General features: G+C 44.7%; 1 protein-coding gene across 1 annotated transcript in view; it reads right to left on the reverse strand.

The window, feature by feature from the left end:
- The window catches only part of DNAH1 (dynein axonemal heavy chain 1), a 139,778-nt gene that overhangs the window by 53,142 nt on the left and 63,142 nt on the right, over nt 1-23,494 (reverse strand). Inside the window, exons 32-53 of the mRNA XM_054033606.1 lie at nt 23,011-23,097; nt 22,548-22,734; nt 20,783-20,874; nt 20,029-20,183; nt 17,567-17,744; nt 16,725-16,919; nt 15,897-16,016; nt 15,038-15,196; nt 14,618-14,722; nt 12,600-12,740; nt 11,905-12,065; nt 10,610-10,767; nt 10,230-10,403; nt 9,826-9,864; nt 8,323-8,501; nt 7,295-7,525; nt 5,746-5,942; nt 4,224-4,359; nt 3,683-3,891; nt 2,827-2,998; nt 2,229-2,420; nt 768-878 (exon numbers count right to left, since the gene is read on the reverse strand). Coding sequence (XP_053889581.1) covers nt 768-878; nt 2,229-2,420; nt 2,827-2,998; nt 3,683-3,891; nt 4,224-4,359; nt 5,746-5,942; nt 7,295-7,525; nt 8,323-8,501; nt 9,826-9,864; nt 10,230-10,403; nt 10,610-10,767; nt 11,905-12,065; nt 12,600-12,740; nt 14,618-14,722; nt 15,038-15,196; nt 15,897-16,016; nt 16,725-16,919; nt 17,567-17,744; nt 20,029-20,183; nt 20,783-20,874; nt 22,548-22,734; nt 23,011-23,097 — 3,378 coding nt within the window. The remainder of the gene's footprint in view (nt 1-767; nt 879-2,228; nt 2,421-2,826; nt 2,999-3,682; nt 3,892-4,223; nt 4,360-5,745; nt 5,943-7,294; nt 7,526-8,322; nt 8,502-9,825; nt 9,865-10,229; nt 10,404-10,609; nt 10,768-11,904; nt 12,066-12,599; nt 12,741-14,617; nt 14,723-15,037; nt 15,197-15,896; nt 16,017-16,724; nt 16,920-17,566; nt 17,745-20,028; nt 20,184-20,782; nt 20,875-22,547; nt 22,735-23,010; nt 23,098-23,494) is intronic.

Genomic DNA, 23,494 nt, shown 5'->3' on the forward strand with positions numbered 1-23,494 from the left:
TGCCATTCTGGGATGCATAAATAGGGGAATCTCAAGTAGGAGTAGAGAGGTTATTTTACCTCTGTATTTGGCACTGGCGTGACTGCTGCTGAAATATTGTATCAGTTCTGGTGCCCACAATTCGAGAAGGCTGCTGATAAATTGGAGAGGGTTCAGAGAAGAGCCACAAGAATGATTAAAGGATTAGAAAACCTGCCTTATAGCGATAGACTCCAGGAGCTCAATCTATTTATCTTAACAAAGAGAATGTTAAGGGGTGACTCGATCACAGTCTGTAAGTACATATATGGGGAACAAATATTTAAAAATGGGCTCTTCCATCTAGCAGAGAACGGTCTAATGTGATCCAATGGCTGGAAGTTGAAGCTAGACAAACTCAGACTGGAAATAATGTGTACATTTTTAATGGTGAGTAATTAATCACTGAAACAATTTACCAAAGGTTGTGGCAATTTTGAAATGAATGCAGGATGTTTTTTTAAAAGCTCTGCTCTAAGAATTATTGTGGGTAAGTTCTCTGGCCTATGCTATATAGAAGTTCAGACTACATGATCACAATAGTCCCTTCTGGCCTTAGAATCTATGACTCCATACAGTAGGTTCTTTTGCACAGTTTCCCATATCAATTACACCATGTTACAGGGAGTGGGGAGAGAGAAAGGAGAAGAATCTGTTTTTGAAGTGTAAAATACCCCACCTAACTTCGCCTGTGTCTTCTGCACCATTTGCTGGGGGAAAGGCTGTGTCTCTATATAAGCATCCTGTACCTTTATTTGTTCCATGGTTGCCAGTGTGTCTTTGGCTGCCTCTGCCAGAAGGGGACGTGCTGATTCTAGCTCTTCCTGCATCTTTGCTACATCTTCTGCTGTTCGCAGTAGCTAGAGGAAGCGAGAGCAATTCAGTCCCTTAGGTACACTGTTCAGTGAATGCCAAGGTAATACGATGCCATAGCTTTTGAGAAGGTGAAGTGAAGGTCAGGAATACTGCCCCCAGGGATGGAATTGGCTGCATGGTGTCTGACAATGAGTGGGTGCTTGCAGGGGGCTCGCGAATGCCCTTTTTAATTAACAATCTTATTGTGAAATAACTTCATAGTATCTGACCGATGGGTCACGTTTTCAGCTCTAGGCACCTAGTGCTGCCTGCAAAATGGGTGCAGTCCTGCTGCACATATTCGCATCTGTGTGGCACTATGAACATTTGTGTGAGCAACTGTCTGTTGCGCAGGTACACAACTTATGTGAAAAGGCCCTTATGAAAATTTGGGAAAACACACCTTGCAAGCAGTATTGCTCTCAGGAGCAGTAGCAATGAGCTGAAGCTGTGGTGTGGGATGTTTCTAGTCCAAATGCTGATCCTATTTTCAAGCCTACAGGACAAGCGTGTGCTTGTGAAAGCTCAGAGTCTGCTCCAGGACTGTACAAAAGTTTATACACAAAGTGCTGGGGCGGGAGGACACAGGGCTAGAAACTAGCTACCCCAAACAGCTCCACAGGGAGTGAATGGGAAAGGAAAGCCCCGTTTATGTTCTTCTTTTGTCCTTTCCACACAAAGTAAGCATAGCCAGAATGGATGTCCTTGCACTCCACATGAGCAAGGTAAGGGCACCCACAGTGCTAAACACCATGGCCAGGGGAGAACATACCACGTGTTAGCAAAGGTTTAGTAGTTGCCACAACTACATGCAGTCCTCCCAGCAATAGCGGAGGCTGCTTTCCTCTCTAGGCAGAATAGCACATGGGCAGTAGCTGTCAGAGGCACACAGCCATGACCCCAGTAATATGGCTCGGGGTTCTCAAAAGGCACATTTGTGTCCCACAGTCATTCAAGTTCTGTTTTCAGTCCAGGTAATTCAGAACCAACTCTAAGCCTTAACACACACCCTTGTATGCATCCTAGATGGATCACTGGCAGATAGGATTGAACCCAGGGGCCTCTGGGTCTAAAAACATGAGCCCCTACTACCTGTGCTGAAGAACCAGCTTAGTGGCTGTAGCAGGTTCATATAACCTCTATGGGGACTAGCCACTAGAGGAGAGGGGGAAAGTCCCACGCTGTATTAGCATGAGCTAGATGTAGATGTTTTCTCTCATTGCATAACTATGAGTAAACAGCAGTGTGGCAGCTTGCAGGGTGGGGGATATCACTGCAGGATCTTTAGCTGTAAAGAGTACACCAATTAAATAGATGATGGGAGCCCAAAGCTCCCCTGATTCTGAGGAACCAACCTTGTCCAAGCCACTCTTCATCCTCTTCTTCGCTGTGTTCAGCTCCTGTTTCTTTTTCCCGATCAGGGCTGTGAAAATGCCAAGGAGCTCCAGGTAGCTCTTGGGAGTGACATAATTGTGTCTGGCCAACTCCGCCAGGTACACTTTGCACTTCACTGCTACGCTCTGGTGGATCGCTACACACACCTGAATCTACAAGGAGCAGGGAAAGACGACCAATCTATTAGAAGTGTCCTACAGGGTACATGCACCAGCAAAATTGAAGTAAGTCGCATGAGACTTAGAGAGGAGCACAAAAGTAACCAAACTACTATTTCCTCACATACAATTGGGCTACAATGAGAGAGAAAGGCCAAGCAGTCCCATCTGAAGGCCACGATAGCACAGAAGTATAAGAAAAGGAGAGGAGATGACCATCTCCAACTGTAACAAAGTTAGTTCCTGATTTCACTCAGACCACCAGAAAATATTTCTCCATGACAAGGTAAATGAGGCCTTTTTACATGCGTCCTGCATCGCTTGCATCTAACAATCATCCAGCACAAATACATGTTGAATACACAGGACACCTGCCTTATATTTTAAGGATGTCACTTACCATTCCATCTATAACTTCAGAGGTGGCTTCAAGGTCTGGGATCTCTTGCAAAAAGGAAGATGCAACGCACTGCAGGGCTTCTGCAGGCCACTCATTAAACCAGTCAATAGTACAGCAGTTCACTAGAGAGGGGAACTGTCTCAGCCGTGCACGGAAGACCTCTCCAATAGGGCTAGGCAGCAAGGATTGGGTTGAGGGGGACAGAATGGAGAACAGCACATTATGATAGGTTCCAAAGAGCTGGGTGAAATACCGAGTCTCACTTAAACGCATACTATATACCTACAGCGTAAGGAGCAGGTGATGCAGTTAGCAAGGGAGTCTATTACAGGATGAATCGTGAGGGGAGAAAGGAAGTAGGAGTGAGATCACCCCACACAGTGCTCTACGGTTACTACCGACCCCTTGGCAGGAATGGCTATAGAGATAGGTATCTCTTTGGAAGGTTTATGGTGTGTATTCGGGGAAATCCACCTCCTTTGATTGTCAGAGGGCTACTGAAGTATAACAGTACAGGAATATTCAGCCTATAAGATGGTATCTGAGAAGTAAAACTGATGTTAAGTCTATCTGGAGCAAGTTATTGTAGCCCCAATCCTGCTATCCTTACCATGTGGCACAGTATCTTACTCCTCAAGTAGCCCCATTGAAATCAATGGATAAAGTACTACTTATGTGAGTAGGTGTGGTGGAACTGAGCCACAAATGCATTAGTGTGTTATTTGGAGACATTATTATCCTGAACAAAAGGGTTAATTGTGCACGAGTGGAGAGGAGGCCTTGTGCTTAGTCTAGGCAGCTCTATGGTCCCCAACATCATTTCATGATTTGACCCATAGGCTGGGAGGGCTCATACCTCATGCAAAGGACCATATGGATATTACTGCGAACTAGTCCTGTGTATGCTGCCATCAGGTTGGCCTTGGTGGGCTGCTGCCCTAGGTCCTGAACGATGGGCTTCATAGTAGTCATGATCTGATCTTGCTCATCCGGGGCATACAGATTGGGAATGTCTCCGGAGTTCAACACATTGTTGATATCCTCCAGGAAAGATTCGCTTTTAATCTAGATGGAAAAATAAAAATAGTGTCCCTGGTAATAACAGAGCTGGTTCTCCAGACATCATATAAATCACACCCCGAAATATCTCAGCTTTCATGATAGGAGATCCCTTGTAAAGCTGGCTGGCTTCCAGCGAAGTGTGCTACGATGCATGGCATGTATTAACATTTATAGCACGTATCAACATTTACAACAGAATGTTCAACCATTTCCTGAGGATGTAGAACCATCTGGCAGAGCTCACAATCCATGGTGAAATTCTGAAATATGACCTTGGAACCAGGAGGAACTAGTGCTGTTTTTTCAGCCGTTCCACTCTGATAACACTCTGGTACCTGTGAGTCCGTGAATAGAAAGGTAATGGGCAGTCTCTGCAGGCCAGCCTTCAGCATGATTTTCTTGACATCTTCTCGCCACTCTGCCATCCCATAGTTTTTGGAAAGTTCAATCTGGAAACATTCATAATCGGCCCTAGAGGGGAGAGAGATTCAAAGTAAAAATCATGCTCTAAACAGGACTCCGCTTCTTTCATAAGAGACTCCAACCATTCCAGGATTTTTTGTATGTCAAATGGAACATATTGCATGTATTTTCTTATACCTCCTAATGATGAGCATGTTGCTATCCTTATGCACATTTCACTAGGAGCGCGGTAATGTAATGCAATCAGAGATAAACGAAAGGGAGGTTTGGAATAAAATCTGCATTTACCCTGCAAGAGGATTAGTCCATTCCCCTTAGAACAGAGGTGGGCAAACTTTTTGCCCTGAAGGCCACATCTGGGTATGGAAATTATATGGCAGGCTATGAATGCTCAAAAAATTGGGGGTTGAGGTGCCGGGGGGGTGAGGGTTCCGGGGGGGGGGGGTGTGCAGGCTCTGGGGTGGGGCTGGGCATGAGGGATTGGAGGTGCAGGAGGGTGCTCTGGGCTGGGACCGAGGGGTTTTGAGGGCAGGAGGGGGATCAGGGCTGGGGCAGGGGGCTGGAGCATGGGAGGGGGTCAGGGGTGCAGGCTCTGGGGACACTTACCTCAAGCAGCTCCCAGAAGCAGCGGCATGTCCCCCCTCTGGCTTCTATACGGAGGTGTGGCCCCGTCTGCAGGCCCCACCCCTGCAGTTCCCATTGGCTGTGGTTCCCAGCCAACGGGAGCTGCAGGGGCAGCCATTAGGGTGGGGGCAGCGTGCGGAGCCCTCTAGCTGCCCCTATGCGTAGGAGCTGGAGGGGGGACATGCTGCTGCTTCTGGGAGCCACGCGGAGTGGGGCAAGCCCCTGATCCCACTCCCCAGCAGGAGCTTGAGGGCTGGATTAAAACATCTAGAGGGCTGGATGTGGCCCCTGGGCCATAGTTTGCCCACCCCTGCCTTAGAAACACCAACCTGTGTATTTTTGTTGAGCTGTTATCTATATTCATCAGTCCCCAGGACCCTTTCTCCCCAAGTTTACACCTCTCTGCTCTCAAGATCCATACCTCCCAGTCCCTGGCTCTGAAGGACAGCTTGGTATTGCTTTCACAGCCTGCCAATACCACGCCTTACTAAGGGGTCACTATTTTGTACTATACTATTTTGTAACTCATGCCATTGCCTTCCTGCTGTCCAGAGCTCCTGCTGGTATGGGAGAGAGACCAGGAATTGAACCTGTGTGTTTCATACTGTTGTGTAGAGCACACCACTAGGCCGCTGGGCTGGGCTGGGCTGGATTGGTCTTTGGTGTTTTTCTCATGGGACAGAATGGGAGGTGTTGAGAGCTAGCACTACCATAGTGGCTATGGTATTAATTAACAGACTCTGAGATTCATAGAAAGGCAGCCCTGGCACAGCTGCTCGGTGCTAGCTGAACAGAAGTCTTTTTTCTTACATGTGAGATGCCAGCCTGGTGAGAGACTCCCTTCCGCTTCCTCCAACGCCCAGGAGGAGAGCATTCCCCAGTGCCTGGCGCAGGATCCGGCTGATCCGGCAGATGTGCTGCATAGCATCCATAAAGAGCACCAGCTTCATCTTGGTGGTGTTGATCTGATTGTACTCCTCCATGTACTCCTCAATCACACGCATAAGCTGCAGGCAAATAGAGACAGGTAAAAACAACAACATGGCAAGCGCAGCAGCTTCCCAAAGGCAATCCAAGGGAAAGACCAGCCCCTCATGGCAGAAATGATCCTTGAGAACCACACGTAGGTGGAAATAACGTACACCTGAAGTGGTGCTCACTTCAAGAAGGGGCCACCAGCACTACATCTGATCATCTCCTGCTGACTAGGCCATGAAGTGATCTATTAGAGGCCACATGGGTCTCATTTTCTGGACTCAAGATGGAAAGAGTAGCTGCTGAAAAAGAGAAATAAACCAGACAAAGACTCACCTGAATCCACCCCTTCAGAAAAGAGGAAATACTACATTGAGTTTAACCTCCCTAGCCAAAACGTCTCACCCACATGATTATTTAAACAGTATCTTGTGCCAATCCCATCAGGGTCTTCTTCAACTGTGTTGCCCAGAGGTTAATGCAATGGACCAGGGGTTAATATTTTATGGGTTCTACTCTCAGTTCTGCCATGGATTCACAGTGGGAACTTGGGCAAGTAACTTAATCTCTTGGGCCCGGATAGAAATCAATGGAAATTAGAAGTCTAAATACTTTTGTGGATCTGGGCCTCACTGTGTATTTTGTCCATCCATAAAATGGGCATGGGTACATTTACCTACCAGAGAGGATGTTGTGAGGCTGAATTAATGAATGAATGTATTTCATTTAGCAATCATGAGATGAGAGGTGATGATATTATTATTTATTTCCGGTACCGAGTGCAAACTACATTGCTCATCATTAAAATCTTTATAATTTTACCTTTTGCTTATTAACATTACCACAGTAGTACTATTCTCCCCCAACAGGGAATCCTGCAGTAATGATAATTACTTGTAAAGGTCAGTTGTAAAGATCTTACTGGCTAGCATTGTCCTATTGAACATAAGGCTGGGATTCCTCCTAGTCAATTCCATCCTCCAGTTCTGAGTGTTGCACTCAGGTTAGGAGGATTGGCACAGAAGGTTGCCTATTGCTCTTTGCAGGATCATTATTACCTGCCCAAACACCAGAAGATGTAGGGGAATTTGGAAAGACATCACTTCCTAGTTCAATTTCATTCAGCTCCTCATATTGTGTCCATCATTCATTTAGAGCCTAGCCTGACTCTGCAGAGCATTACATGATTGGCACTGGGTATGGGATCATATCCTAACCACCTCAACATAGCCCGGCAATGTTAACTCTGGGTAGGTGACACATTCTAAACACTCAGCTAGAGAAAACCCATAGCTTGTATCCGCTATGCCTTCTTAGTGTTCAATAGGAGTGAATACAAGGAAAAGAAAGTAATAAAAATGGGTAGGAATCAAAAGCATCCTACCTTTTCCTGGTCATCAATTAGTTCATATATTTTGACATCAGCACCAGGCATCATGAAATCCCCAAAGAGAACTGGCTGGTAGGGGATAACCTCCTCAAAGGTGGTGTCCCACTCTGCCATCATGCTCTTCATCAGATCATCAAACCAGTTGCGGTCCTCATCATTAACCAGGCGGTCGCGGAACACACGGCAACTCTCATGATACCAGAGCCTGAGCAGATGCAGTTTGTCCTGGCAGAGAATCCCAGTGAGATATGTCCATTAGGCTACGAGTCCCTCCTTCAGGATTGCTAGGTTACCTCCAGAACATGTGGTCATTTCTAACTCTCAGTTAGAAAAAGAAGAATTTGGAAGGACACCGCTAAACCCCTTTCTTAGCAGCATTCCATGCTAAAGCATGTGCTCTACAGAGGAGTTAATTAACACTGCAATAAATATCTGTGCTATTCTTCCCCAGGCTGGGGTAACTTTAAAATCAATTCGTCATCTCTTATTAAATTTTAATTCTTCCTTTATTACTATTTTCAAAGGTCCGAGATTAAGACCGGAAAGACCCATTATGATAATCTAACCTGCCTTGCAGAATACAGGCCAAAGAACTTCTGCCAGCAATTCCTGTACTAAGTCCATATCTTGCTACAGCATATTGTTTAGAAGGACATCCACTCTTGATTTAAAGACTTCAAGTGGTGGAGAACCCACAATATCCCTAGGTAAACTGTCTTTTCCCCCAAGGGAAACTGACCCAAGACAGCATCCTGGGTGTTGGAACTCCTCCAGCAGCATCCATTCCAGTTTACACGTGATTTCATATTTATAATTGTGCAAAAAGACACAACTTGGGTAGTGTCAAAATGCACAAGTCTGACTAACCTCGGAAGTGCAACAAGTCCCTACTAATAACGCAAGGCCTCGGGCAGCTTCTTGCCTTTTCTATGTCCATTTTGAACCTTGACCTGTGTACAGTGAGATCTGGAATTCTCCAGGCAGTACAGAATCATGTGAGATAAAATGGTGGGAGGACTCACCTCGATTTTGCAGGCTTCAGCCATGAGCATCCCCTGGAAAACTTTGGAGAGGTCCCTCAGATTAAAGGTATAGTGTGACTTTGCTGGAGTAGGCAAAAGTTGGGACGTGATGGTTGAATACACACGAATGGTGGCATCGACAAGGGGCTCATTCAAGTGCTCGACTCCAGGGGCTCCAGCTGCAGAAACAGAAGGCAGCAGCATTTTAGGGGTGTGAAGGACTGACAGAATTCAAGCACAATAGGCAGGCAGACTGACACTGATGCCACCATTGCTATTGTTCAGTAACACTCATTGTGGACCTTGCCACCTCGTCAGCTTGCCATACTTGTTGAATCTGCAGCCAACAGGCTCAGTGTTGACCAATATTCAAGGGGAGACTCTTCAACAGTCATAGCCAGACTTTGTCCAACTAGTTCATACACGTGAGCTCAGTAGCAAAGTATCAATACTGTCCTACCAAGGAGGCAACCCTGACCTACTAAGCAGCAGCTGCAGTACAAAGGTCACACTCAGAAGCATCTGTAGAGACTGAACATGTACAAAAAAGTATCTTATGTGTGGGCATAGATTAAAGAAAAGAGAGTAGAAAGTAATGGGGGATGTCACTAATAAGGGAATAGGGGGGTGCCTAATGAGCACTATGCCATCTTGGGTTTCTGGGATACATTTGTCATACATCAAACTCAATTAACGTGGGGTCCTCAAGGAAAGATTTCCCTTGAGGGTGGTGAATGGCAGGATTAAAAGCATGCCAGTTATCAAAACATTTTTTATCCTAATCCAGTTTCTTATAAAAAAATACCTTTGTAACAGCCCTGTCACACCCTACAATCATGCCCACTTTTTACGATGCTGACTAAGATCCCACCAAACATGGCCAAATTCACTACTTGTACCTTTGACTCACACCCACAGACCTTGCTATGGCCCCAAGCTCATACCTAGGAGCCAACATCTCCTATCGTTGCTTAGAATCCCTGCATGGGTGCCCAGAAATCTCTGCTCTGGCCCTTGGTTACAGCTTGATGTTCATATTCCTTTCCAGTGTTTACACTCAGATGCTCAGCTCTGTGGATGTGACCTCAAATTCACACCTTGGTCCCAAACTACCCAGCTCAGGCCCATGGATGGGAATAAAAAGCAACCAGAAACGGACAAATGATGATGAGACTATGACACAAAATGAAATCAATTCTAAGTGACTTGTTCTATTCTGAAAATCTTTTCCCTGGGTGGCTACAGCACCTTTGCAGACTCCAGTACTCACTGCTCAGCTGTTCACAGGCTACAGCTGTTGGAGAATAAAAGAAACCCCTGCTTCTTCTACAAAGTCTGAAGCCAACTGCAGAGATCATGCAACACATCTTGCCCAGTCATCTGGGCAAATGTCCAAGTCTACTGAAGGATACTGGTAACTCATAATTGTAGAATCCTTCTCAGCACTCCATGAGCCCTGTCCTGTTCACAATGTATGGTTTGTGTTCAGCCACTTTTACTTACGGACTGGATCTCTGAAACTTCTTTCTCCAAGGAGTCCAGCTAGAAAATCAAGGAAGAAAAACAAAGATTGTTTTCTATTGGCAAAGATAGATAATATCCACAGCACTTGGTCCAACACACAGAAAATCCCTTTTAAGAGGACTAGGCTATGTCAGATTTTATGTACACTTTTCAGGGCCAGATTCTCTATGGTGGTAAATTGGCACATCTCCACTGAACATGATGAAAATATGCCAATTTACCCCGCTGCTCAGAGTCAAATGATAGTTTCTCAGAAACACTTTCCATTCCAGATTCCAGCATTTCTTAATCCCCTCATTAGCTTAATTCTTAACCAAGGGGGGATGTAGATGGGCAGAGACTTGCGAAGTGAAGAGGAAAAGCCTTGTGTTCTCAGAACTTACCCATCCAGCTGCCAAGAATGGTGGAGAAGATTTTCTTCTTGCTGCTGTCCTCCATCTCCGTAAAGGAAAGATAGTTGAAATGACGGGTGAGGCGTGCCGTGATGGCATTCCTTCCTCCGCCTGGGGGGCCCATGGCACAGACGAAGTTAATATCCACCAGGTTCTTAAAGATACCTGGGAAATAATCCAGAGGAGAGTAATGGTGTAGCTGCATGCCAAGCGTAAACCAGAAATGTTTTCTATGAATCCTATGTCTCACTCACTATGTATACCCACTGGAGGCTGGTTACCTCCACATTAGCCTAATTAGTCAGCATGAGAATGTAGACAATGTTCCTTAGAGAATGTAAACAGTGTTAGGCAAAGAACCTGGATCATACCAATCTGTTTCCTGTCGTACCAGCCCTGGTGATCCATCCACTGCCGAAGCAGCTCAATGGGTGGCTGAGCACCATAGGTCTCCAGTGCCGGCATATTTAGGTCATCAATGAAAAATATGAAGTACTTGCCAAGAGGAGGACCAAACACCCCCTTTCTCCTGCAAGGATGTAGAAAGTATGTGAGAATGGGGATGGCTGAAGGGAGTACAACCCAACACTTCCATCACCAGAGCACTCCTGACACAACCCAGTCCAAAGGACCCACTGCATAAGCAGCCTATGGATTCACCCCCGCTTCTCTGGATCTGCATTCCATCCCCTTTCTCTCCCAAAAAGGCACAACACAGTGTTCAGGTGAAGTCCTCTGGTTACTTCAGAATTCTGTCTCAAGTTACAGCTGTGCAATCCCAATGAAGCCCGTATAGTTGCAGTGGTGTAAGACTGACCAGAATTTGGTCCCATCAGTCTGTTTGCCCCCCTTGATGAATGCATGTGTGACCCATTAATGATAATGGGAGTCACCTGCATATCTCAAGTAGCAAAATATACCCCTAAATGTTATGTTGTCAGTCAGGAGAACTTGAAGTGAATCAGAGAGAATGTCTTACAGGTCTGTCTCATCTTACGCGGGGGTTCCATTCCGAGGTTAGCGTGTAAAGCGAAAACCGCGTACAGCCAAAATTCCATTGAGTTCAATGGCGGGCAAAATCGCCCGCACTACAGATATAGTATTACAATTATTTTTCTCGTTTTGTTTTTTGTTTTTGCCGACTGCGTAAAGTTGAAATCGTGCATGTTACATGCGCGTAAGATGCGACAGACCTGTATATGTGTTTCACACGATTGATCACTGGATGCATCAAACCAGATTGTGAATGGTGAAGGGTGAAGCAAGCCTCTTTGGGGTTAAGAATGAATGCTGCTAGCCCATGCTGGATGATTCTTGGCATGCAATGGCTAACGTTTCCTCCCCTTGCCAGTTTCCTTGAAGATCCAGGACCTGGATTTCGGGAATGATCGCTGCTAGTTAGGCCAAATTTTGTAGCATTTAATGGATAACAAGGAATTGTGCAACATCAACAGATTCTCACTACTGTCTTTTATTGGCCATTGCATCCAATGTTTCTAGCCCTCCCTGATCCAGAGTTAGGATTGAAGTGCCCTTTATTTCCCTCAGCCAGAGTTACATTTGGACTGTGTCCTTTCAGTGCTCAGGATGGAACCGAAGGACAAAGGTATTAACAGAGAGGTATATCAATACAGGAGTGCTGCCTTTGCTAGCGCAAGAGTTTTGCCTTTTATCCAGTTTGCTGTCAATGAGGTCCTGGGTTTGATTGGCTGAGGTGCGAGCAGAAAATGTTAGAAAGTGGGTGATGTATTCTAGAGGCAAGTTCTTCAAAAGCTTGTCTGAAATTGTGAGAGTCTTCCCAGTGCCAGTTGGACCAACACAGAGAACCTGCAGTGAGAAAAAGGAAAGGTAGTCATCATTGCAGTGTAAACCCGGGCAGATAGAATAACCATTTGTCAACTGGTTTGCTTTGACTGGCTCAGTGGGGACGACACAGACTCCTACCAAAACCAGTCAAGGACAAAAAGTTTACTCTCTTCGTTAGGGAGGCAGATTAGGATAACAGATCTCTCTCACAATGAAAAGAACTGAACTGGAGAAGTAGGGGAGGGAGCCCTAGAGAGTGGGGAAATCTTGGGTAGTGATTGGTCGACCTGTTAGAGCAAGTGAGGCTGAATCTGGCATCTGCACTGCCTCGGTCTATCTATGTAAAGTTGGCATCAGCTCAGTTGCTGAGGGAAAGGAATAATGATGCTTGTAAGCCAAGTACCATGTCCAACTACAGGAATGAATGTCTGCAGCAGAGGGAGAATTTAACTATATTAAGTATTTCTAAGGCACCTATCACCATATAGAAAATGGGACCACAGCCAAAGAGACAAAGGTTATATCCAAAAGCAAAGGCAAGGTCAAGACACATACTGGTTTTCGATTGGTGAGCAGCATTTCCAGCAGGTGGGCCATCTGGACAGTATTCATTGTGGGGATTATAATGTCACAGAAGCTTGTGTCAGGAACTATGGTGAACTGTGCAGTGTAATCCATCCAATTCACCCAGCCCACCTGAAAGACAGAGTTGTTACTGGAAGAAGCAACTGCCTCTAAAATGGTGATAATAAGAGTCAGCACTTATACTGTGCTTTTCCTCTTCAAAGCTCTTTGTATAGATTAGGAATGGATTTCTTAGGTGACCTGATTTCCGGGCCCTTGCTCTCCTCTCTACAACATCTCTCTATATATTATTGTCCCCCAAAGCAGCTGACACTTTTACTATGGACTAAGGGCAGCCTGAGGGTTAGAGATTGTTGCCCCCAAAGTAACTCACTCTTGAATTCTTTCCGAAAAATTGGTTCAAATGTTGACAGAACATTTGAGATAGCTGCAAGAACAGACAGTACCATTAGACAGAGACCTAAACCATAAGGGGAAAATAGATCTGACTGAAAAGGAGGAAGACTGTTTCATTGGAAACCTTTCTCTGTTTGTTGCAGACTCCATTCCTGTGTTCACCTGAAATGTATGGGGCAGAGAGGCTGGATGTGTGCATGAAATGAATTACCATCCCACTTGAAAAAAGCCAGAGGCCAAAACCTACTAACTCAGGGCCAGTCCAAAGATTAGGGAATGGGTCCACCAGTGAGGCTCAGAGAATCCTCCTCCAGATTCCATTTCTGAGGTCTTTCCCCAGTGCAAACACACTATTACCCTGATATGAGGCGACCCGATATACCATGAATTCGGATATAATGCGGTAAAGCAGTGCTCTGGGGGGGCGGGGCTGTGTATTCCGGCGGATCAAAGCAAGTTCGATATAACGCGGTTTCACCTATAACGCAGTAAGATTTTTTGGCTTCAGAGAACAGCGTTATATCGGGGTAGAGGTGTAGCTCCAATGCTGCCTCTGCCACTGCTCAGAGAACCAGAGAAATGTAGGGCTGGAAGGGACCTCAAGAAGTCATCAAGTCCAGCCCCCTGAGCCGTGGCTGTACCAAGTCAACCTTGACCCTCCCAGACAGGTGTTTGTCCAACTTGTTTTTAAAAGCTTCCAATCATGGAGACTCCATGACCTCCCTTTGGAAGTCTATTCCAGAGCTTACCTATCCTTATAATTAGAAAGGTTTTCCAAATATCTAACCTAACTCACCCTTGGTGCAGATTAAGTCCATTACTTCTTGTCCTACCTTCAGTGGATATGGAGAAAAATTGATCACCATCCTCAACATACTGGAAGACTATTATCAGGTCTCAGTCTTCTTTTATCAAGACTAAACATGCCCAGTTTTTTTAAACTTTCCTCATAGATCAAGTTTTCTAAACCTTTTGTTGCTTTCCTCTGGACTCTCTTCAATTTGTCCACATCCTTCCTAAATTGTGGTGCCCAGAATTGGACACAGTACTCCAGCTGGAGCCTCAGCAGTGCCGATTAGAGCAGGACAGTTACCTCCTGTGTCTTACATACAACTCTCCTGTTAAATTCCAAAATAATAATAGCCTTTTTTGCAGCTGCATCACATTGAGGACTCATATTCAGTTTGCTCATCGCTATCCCAAGCACCAGCACCATGCAATTGACACGAATCTTCTTATTTTTACTTCTCTCTCCCTCCCTTCCAGCCTTCTGAATAACAGCAGTGAAATTGACCAGACTTTGGACATTTCCCAACCAGGGGAATGCCCTGAGCAATGGCAGAGGCACTGGAACTGTCTGCAGTTCCTACTTCACAGTCACAAGGGCAAGAAACCTTTTTTTAAGCACAACGTTCAATTTCTCTTTAGACATCTCCACCCAGTATGGCAAGGCTCCTGCTCACCCCTGGTGAGTAGAGTTTACTGTGTGCGCAATACCTTAGCCTTAGCTGCTGGTCCCTCCCTTCTATTCTTTAGTTTGATGAATTGCTCAGCTTTTTAATCCACAAGTTAGAGGTGGGTAAAGTCTTTACCTCCTTGACAACATCTTCATCTATATCTTCCTCAGGATTGCTGAGCCCAGCATCATCCAGTTTATAATCATAAACCAGCCCCACCTCTGGGAAAAGTAACTGGATCTGTGGGGAATAAAGCAGAGCATGAATGTCATACCTGGCTTTGGTCCAGATCAATTGACCAACAGGAACCAAGCTAATATGGAGAACATTACTTTTCAGCAATGAAATTCTGTCCAGTCCATATGGCTTATCTCTCTCTATCCTCTTTCCTAAAGGTTTTGATGCAGATGTTCTGATGAAGCTTGAAGTTTCCCCCCTGTAGATAATACCCCATGAGGGACCCTTACACAAGTCTTCTGGAAATTCAGGGAGCTCTGTTACCCCTGTTACCAGGTGCTACCATCATGAGCTAATATTACCTTTACATCCACTTACCTGTTCACTTGCCATCTTCTCTCTCAACCACATGCTGAAGGCCACGCGGCTTTGGGCATCTCCAGTTGCACCCACACTCCAGATCAAGGAGAACATGAACCAGGGTTCAATCAGTTCTCCAAGTCGGTCAGCCTTCTCACGGGGAACCTTCCTAATTCCCTGAACATCCAATAAGCAGCACAAATTTAATCCTCACACACAGTTCAATTGGATTGGGGGTTAAATATATGCACCTCAATGAAAATCTTGATGCCTCCATTTAGTTTATTTACTGCTTCTCTGAATGATTCTTAGATGAGTCCATTCATTACAGACTGTGAGCCAAATTCTGCTCTCAGTTACATTGGTGTAAATCTGGAGAAGCTCCATTGTTACTCTGGATTTTTGTTACTGTCAATGAGAGCAGAATTTGGCCTGTGGATTTTAATGCCTGTCTCCTTCAATATCAATACAAAGAAACTACCATCCCGGGTGTATTCCTAAATATAAATGTGCAACCTATTTCATCCAGCACTATAATTGTGGAGCTACTGTTGTAGTTAGCAGATTATCCTCTTGCTTTATAGTATAATCCTCTATTGTGTACAGAGCTAGAGTTATCCTTCTCTGGTGTACTGCAGATAATCCTCAATATAACCATGCATTCAGCATGAGTCAGGGCAATGCTGTATGTAGATGAGCTTCAGAGTAACTGACCAAGCTCCCTCCAGCACTATGCATAGAACACATTGTTTCCCTGTAACTTCCATCCTGTAATGTGCACAGGTGGTAGCTCTGGTGTTCCTCCTACACTCTGCAGTTTAACCCTCTAGTGCCATGAGCAGCGATAGCAACAAATGGATGATACAAAAATTCCTACCTCAATGGGAATGAAAGGTTCAAAGAAGCACTCCAGTAGTTTGAGAAGGCTCATCGTCAGGTTACTGTCTGTTGAGGCAATTATCTCTTTCACTGAACTCCGGACAAAGCTGATGGACTCCTGCAAGGATCAGGCAGACACAGCTCAGCTCCTGTGTCATCTTCCTTTCAAGAGTTTATTTACCTCCTAGGGCTTCAGTTTTCCCTTTTCGCACTGCATGTTACATTTATCAGGGAGGTCACAGCTGAAAATTCTGCTATTTCAAGCTGTGCCCCAAATACCGTTCGCTTCAGCCAGAGAATGGAGGCCGAGGAGAGAGTCTGAGTAAACCTCTTCTATTTAATACTGAATAGATTATAATACAGTAACAGTCCTGGTCTTTTTGCCATCATTGTTGATAAATAGCTTTTAAAATATTTCCGACAGTGCTCTGTTGTTCTCCATCAAAATGATGGAAATAGCAAGGCTCAGTTTTACAATTCAGAGCTACATCCCTCCGTGGAATAACTCCACAGAAGGAAACAGAGTTACCGCAGGAAAGAATTTGGCGTGCTGATTATAAAAAACGACACAGTCCTTCGGGCCAGTATGAAGAAGTCACATCTATATGGATTAGTGAGTACATAAGTTATTAAGACCAGCGGATTCACTCTGGGTACTGGTAGCATTTAATCATTTAGCCATTTAATCTTAGATGTGGCTAAAATCTTAGATCTTTAGAAGGACCGACTACTCTAAAACTAACCCAACAGGTTCTGAGCAACTGGCATCCTAAAGCCAGGTCTGTCAAACAGACTGGGAGAGATCTGGAACATGACAGGAGCTCACCTCTAAAAATCTGCTGAAGAGGGATGCTAACTGCTCTGAGAAAGGCTTCATGATGTCTGGAATTTTCCTCAGCCAGCACCAAGTGAAGGGCTTGAGCCCCAAGAGACTGGGCTCCAGGTAAACCATGCCGCACCGGGATACTGTGGCGGGGGAGGCAACAGCCAGGTCCTGTACTTCAAACATCATGGTCATCATCTGAAAACCATGGATGGAAAACAAGGATCTGTCAGCATAGCTCAGCCTTAGGAAAGAAAGGCTCCTAGGATTTCAGCATGGCTCAATGATAAGATCACCTATTCGGCTCAAAGGAATTGGCTCTAATAATGCAGTTCTCTGCCACTGGTGTTGGGAGGGAAGCAGGTAATGCTGCAGGGGAGTAAAGCGAATGCTGGGGCTCCCTGGGATTTTCACCTCAGTTGATTCAGACTCAAGCTGGGATTGTCAAAGAAGCAAAAGAAGTTAGAATTCCCAACACCCCTTGAATGTCAGTAGCATTTTGCTTAGCCCTCCTTTGAAAATCTGAGGCTCAGTGCCTGCCTCCAGAGGTATGGCGCATATACTGTAGTCAAACAGAAAGAACCAAATGTAGCTTGTCAGCTCTTTAGAGCAGGGACTGCCTTGTTCTCTGTCTGTACTGCACCTAGCACACTGGGGTCCTGGTTCATGATGAGGGCTCTTAGCTATTACTGCTATACAGATGGTAATCTCTGCAGGAATCCATCCTGTACATAACGTTAACTGGAAATGCAAAGGCAATTCTGCACCTTAGAGTGAGCAAACAGAGGAGAGAACAGCTAGAGAGGAGAGAGAAACAGGACAGCAAGAGGAGAGAGGTTAGTCACCTCTGTTAGCTTAATGATTTCTCCAGAGCTAAGACACAGCTTCTTATTATCATCCAGCACGGTGTTCATATTCTCAATCCAGACCGCATCGACTGGCCCATCAAACACATACCATTTCTTATTTGTGTCACTGGCGATTGCTCCCACCCGAATGAGTGATGAAAGAATCCCATCCGTCCTGTAACATGGGAGGAAAGAGGCAAGAGAAGCTGTAACAGTTGCTTTCTTTATATCTATCTCCACGTGAAATTCTGACCCTGTTGAAATCAATAGCAAAATTTCCACCAACTTCCCTGGAGTGGGATTTCACTCTGGGTTCATATACTGTGTATATGAGTGCCTCGCAAGTTTATTAAAGTGAGTAGATAAAGATGTCTCTCTCCTTCCCCAGTAAATCTCTAGAATCTGCGCATCTTTTTAGCATAACCTTTTTAGAAAACCTACCCCACTTTTCAGAGTAGCAGCCGTGTTAGTCTGTATCCGCAAAAAGAAGAACAGGAGTACTTGTGGCACCTTAGAGACTAACAAATTTATTAGAGCATAAGCTTTCGTGGACTACAGCCCACTTCTTCGGATGCATATAGAATGGAACATATATTGAGGATATATATATACACACATACAGAGAGTATAAACAGGTGGGAGTTGTCTTACCAGGAACCTATCCTTGTAACAAACCCCGATGCCAACTCTGTCCACATATCTATTCAAGTGACATCATCATAGGACCTAATCACATCAGCCATACCATCAGGGGCTCGTTCACCTGCACATCTACCAATGTGATATATGCCATCATGTGCCAGCAATGCCCCTCTGCCATGTACACTGGCCAAACCGGACAGTCTCTACGCAAAAGAATTAATGGACACAAATCTGACATCAGGAATCAGAATACTCAAAAACCAGTGGGAGAACACTTTAACCTGTCTGGTCATTCAGTGACAGGCCTGCGGGTGGCTATATTACAACAGAAAAACTTCAAAAACAGACTCCAACGAGAGACTGCTGAGCTAGAATTGATATGCAAACTAGACACAATCAACTCCGGTTTGAATAAGGACTGGGAATGGCTGAGCCATTACAAACATTGACTCTATCTCCCCTTGTAAGTATTCTCACACTTCTTAACTGTCTGTACTGGGCTAGCTTGATTATCACTTCAAAAGTTTTTTTTCTCTTAATTAATTGGCCTCTCAGAGTTGGTAAGACAACTCCCACCTGTTCATGCTGTCTGTAGGTGTGTATATATATCTCCTCAATATATGTTCCATTCTATATGCATCCGAAGAAGTGGGCTGTAGTCCACGAAAGCTTATGCTCTAATAAATTTGTTAGTCTCTAAGGTGCCACAAGTACTCCTGTTCTACCCCACTTTGTGAGTGAAGACCCCGATTCCTGTTGCTCCTATATACATAGCACAACATGGACACTAATAATGCATCCATACAATGCCAGTGGTGCTGCTGGTGCTGAGTGGGATAGTGGAGGAGAGAGTGATGGATGTTGACGTCTGGGATTTAATCTGTATGTGAATGTCTACAGTGCAATTGCTGCTCAGACCCTCAATTGCACTCCCATTATTAAATAATTATTGTTATTTATATAGCACCACAGATGTTCATGGCCATTGTTACCGAGATCAAAAGAAAACAGACTAGTCTGAAGCCCAGCTGATTAAAAGAGATAGATTTATGTCTCTAAATGTGCTTTATATAGAGACTGTATTTTTTGTCACGCTGATGTGTCTATGTGCTGCCCTTGGGCAGGAACCACATAATAAATAAGCTGTCAAGCTTAACTGGAATATACTATAGAAACATCCTTCAATAAAGATTCACTGGAGCCCAGAGCTAGTGAGCTTCAGGGTACAGTATGAGAAATTGATTTGCTTTCGCTTTTCTCAGAGGTTTTTTTTTTATTGGTTTTCATAGTTTTCTGGAACATACGTTCTTTAACTTTGTTCCTAAGCATCTGGCTGGTTTGAAAGGAAGCGTTACAATAATGCAAGTGGATCTTACATTATAGCATGAGGATCTCTATCAATCCACCAAGCCCTTCTGAGCCAGCCTCAGAGAGGAACATTTAAAAGCCCAGCTAGTGATAAGTGGGCTGTCAAGAAGGGAGATGAGTCTCTCTCAATAAGGAGTCTGCAGAATGAGGATGGAGAACCTCTGAAATAATAAGTACGGGGGAGATATTCAAGCACAAAGATAGGCTCCTAATTGCCAATGGCAGGCAATGAGAGTTGGGAACCTAACTTCTCTTTGACTATCTTCCCTTAGTTACAGAAGGCCATCAGCACAAGCCAGATTTACACCCCACAAAAGGCATTCTTCACTCTTTCCTCTAAAGCAAGTAAAGCTCTTTAAGGTGCTGTATCCTAGAGAGTTCATAGACCTAGATGGACGACAAGAAGCCCTAGACCAGATGAGAAGGAGGAGGATGGTTTTGTCCTTTACCATTCATGCGTTAGCAAGTCAAACTCTCCATAAAGCTGGCCCATAGTGATGGATTTCGGATTCAGTATAAAGTAGTTGACTGCTTCATAATTCCCACCACTGACCGAAGGCTGACCTTTCAGAGAGGTCATTGCAGCTGCCAGAACTCTGTAACACTGCAGAGACAGAAGGGAAGGGAATTAAATATTATGGCTTCTATGACAGCAATCAGAGGGGAAGTAAAATCACAGGGACATGATTCCGAAAACAGTGAGGAAGGAGGAGATGTAATGAAGGACTTTCTGCAAGTGTCTGGAAGTAGCCTGGGAAATGGATCTGTAAGAAAGAGACTGATCACAGAAAAGAAGGGAAGGAACTTAAATCACCAATACTAGCGGCTGGTGAAATATCTGGAGACCCTACATGATAGTAGTTGAAGCTGGCCAGCCTCAAAACCATCCTCAAACTTCTGCATGGGACTCTGAAGTTTAGGACACCGCTAGTAAGCCTCAGAGACTGATCGCAAAGCCCAGAAGAGCAGGTTGCTAATATACTTCACCACTGCTACAAATCCATATTTTCATCTGTATTTCAAGTCAGAACAAAAATCTCTCACTCCCATAGCTGCTATGCACAGAGACTTGGAAATGCTACAGCATTAGTGTTTTGTGCAAGATTTAACACTCTTCTATGATTCCCCATTCCACTCCCATCTAGCTATTCATATACATGCAATGGCTCACTGTACCCAATGCAGTGTCTCAATCACCTTTACCTTTGTTTTCCCCGAGCCTGCTGGCCCCACCAGCATGAGGCCATGGCGCACCACAGTGGTTTCATACAGCTGGATGCACTTTGTCACAAAACCTGAGAAGGAACAAGATTCTGAATGTGGATCTTGTAATCTGTTTCACTTGCCAGCAAATCCAAGGGCTGCACGCTCCAACTGGCAGAGCAACGGACTTGTTGTCCACATCTCATAAGCCAGTGCGGTTTTATTGGCCTGTAATGACCCTGGCTCCAGTCCAGCAAAGCACTCGCCTATGTGCTGAACTTTAAGCAAAAAGCAGTCCCACTGAAGACAATGAGACTAGTCCTATCCTTAAAGTTAAGCAGGTGCCACAAAGTTAAGTAGGTTCAGGGTCCCATAGGTAGTGATGCATAAAGTTGGTTCTTTTGGCCAAACAGTCATTGGCCATAATCATCAGAGCAGTGATACTCAGACCTCAGTGGTTCAGGAGCCAAATTAGCGATCAGCATTACCCAAAAGAGCTACTGTAGTGTGAATTCAGTGTTTCATTTACTCTTTTATCTATCTATCTATCTATCTATATGTACACACACATAATGTGTGTGCATATATATATATTATTTTTACAGCAAAATGACTGACCAAGTATTATTATTTTATCAACTACAATTGGTTCATAACACAGCAAAAGCCTCCTGATTGCTTAATAATTAAATCACACAGTGTTTTAATATCATGTACTGCAAAGAGCCGCAGGAGACACATTAAAAAGCTACTTGTGGCTCGAGAACCTCCGTCTTAGTATCACTGCATTAAAGTAATTCAGCCTTTATCAATCACCCAGTGCCTTAATATCTATATTGTATTTCAATAGCTCATCAAGGAGTGACGCATCCAATAACAACAACAGATTACACCAAATACTGTATTGGATCCCTGCATTTCACTGTTCAGCACTGTCCCTGAGTAGCATGGCACTGAATAAAAGGTATCATCTTCAGTATTAAATAAATGGCAAAACAATGGAAAACAATTGTTTTAAGCTCTTTACTGTTCCTTTATAATGTATAAAGGTTTTCTCAAATATGTGTTTTGGTTGTTTTAAACTTTAAACTTTGCATTGGAAATATCAGGTCCGGACTTATTCCATTTTTCTGGAGGCCTCTGACAAGTTTTGGAGACATTGAAAAATGACACCATAGCTGGAGACTGAAATCCAAGGTGCAGGTCTCCCAGTGTAAGAGTCAACATCCCTCACACAGTCACCTAGAGCAGTGGTCTCCAAACTTTTTTGATCGTGCACCCCTATCAGTAAAAAAATTTTTGAGCACGCAACCCCTGCCACGCCGGCTCTACCTTTTCTGCCGATGCAAAAAAAAAAAAAAAAAGCCACTCGGACTCCCGCCCGAACTGACAAAGCAACAACAACAAAAAGCGCTCCTCCTGCTGCGCACCCCCAAGGATCCTCTTGTGCACCCCCTGGGGTGCACGCACCCCACTTTGGAGACCACTGACCTAGGGGACAGGAGGGCTGCCACTTGGGCTTTAACCTCCAACTGTGATATCACTCTCCAAGTCCTCCAAACATTGCTTCAGACCCCTGTGAAAGAGAGGGAAGTCAAGGCCTGATATTTCTGCTGTACCAAGCAGTAAAACACTAGGAAAAAAGTTGATGCAGCTACTTTCACATGCCATAGAGAAGGCAGCACATGCATGTGCATGCGTGCGTGCACATGCACACACACTTCAGTTCACTTTGCCATTCACCTTTAAGAGCTTTTCCACTTACCTTCAACATCCTTCAGGTTGTCTTTGATGCAGGATTTGTGGATTGCTTCTTCTAGGATGCCATATTCAATAGGCTCATCTTTGATCTTGGGAAACAAGTCAGAGACAATACCATTGAACAGCTTGAGGTCATCCTGGAGGAACTTGGGTACATTAACATCCCGGATGGCCCTAAGGCAGATCAGCTCCTGCAAAGAATTAAGGACCAATAGTTAAATGAACTCTGCTCCCCTTCCTGCTTCCTTCTGCAAGATGCCCGTCACATCCATCATCCTCAGCCTGGTTTGCCAGGGTCTTCACTTCAGGAGTCATGTCTATTTTGTTTTTTGCTTTTTCTCAGGTTGCACCTCTGTGAGCCCTTTAAAATTCTATCTCCCTGAAATTCTTATTGACTGCAGTGACCCCTGCTGGTGAATATAGAACAATGTGTGGAACCATAATGGATGAAACTAGAGTGTACTTGCTTCATTCATGGTAGGATTCTCTCTCTTTAAGTTGCCAGCAGCTGAGATCACAGTCTTCACAGCTCTCATTCCAAAGTCATAATGGTCCTGTAGCAGGCATAGAGGAAATGACTAAATTAGACAGCGTATCATCCTTGAACAATGAACCTGCCAATCTCAATCTATTGGGGGGGGGAAGGGAGTATTTCCTTGGAACAGCAGCCCTCCCACCCACATCAGTTTGCTAGGTAAGCTAGAAAAGTCATCTCCTTTAACAGCAAGTATTATGCCCCAGGAGCATTATCCTGGGTGAGGAGGTGGAGGGTAACTGGATGAAGAGAGATATTAAAAGGAACTGCTGTTGGGCCCAAGTGTCATGCAAGAGCAGCTCTGCACATTCGTGTAAAGTAAATGAAACTACAGCATGAGGGATAGCTGGGCCACAATTGGATGCAAATCAGCATTAAAGAAGAATGAGATGGATGAAGGAGGGCCACAGATGTGG

The sequence above is a fragment of the Malaclemys terrapin genome, chromosome 7 (genome assembly GCF_027887155.1).
Source record: "Malaclemys terrapin pileata isolate rMalTer1 chromosome 7, rMalTer1.hap1, whole genome shotgun sequence".
NCBI lineage: Eukaryota > Metazoa > Chordata > Testudines > Emydidae > Malaclemys > Malaclemys terrapin.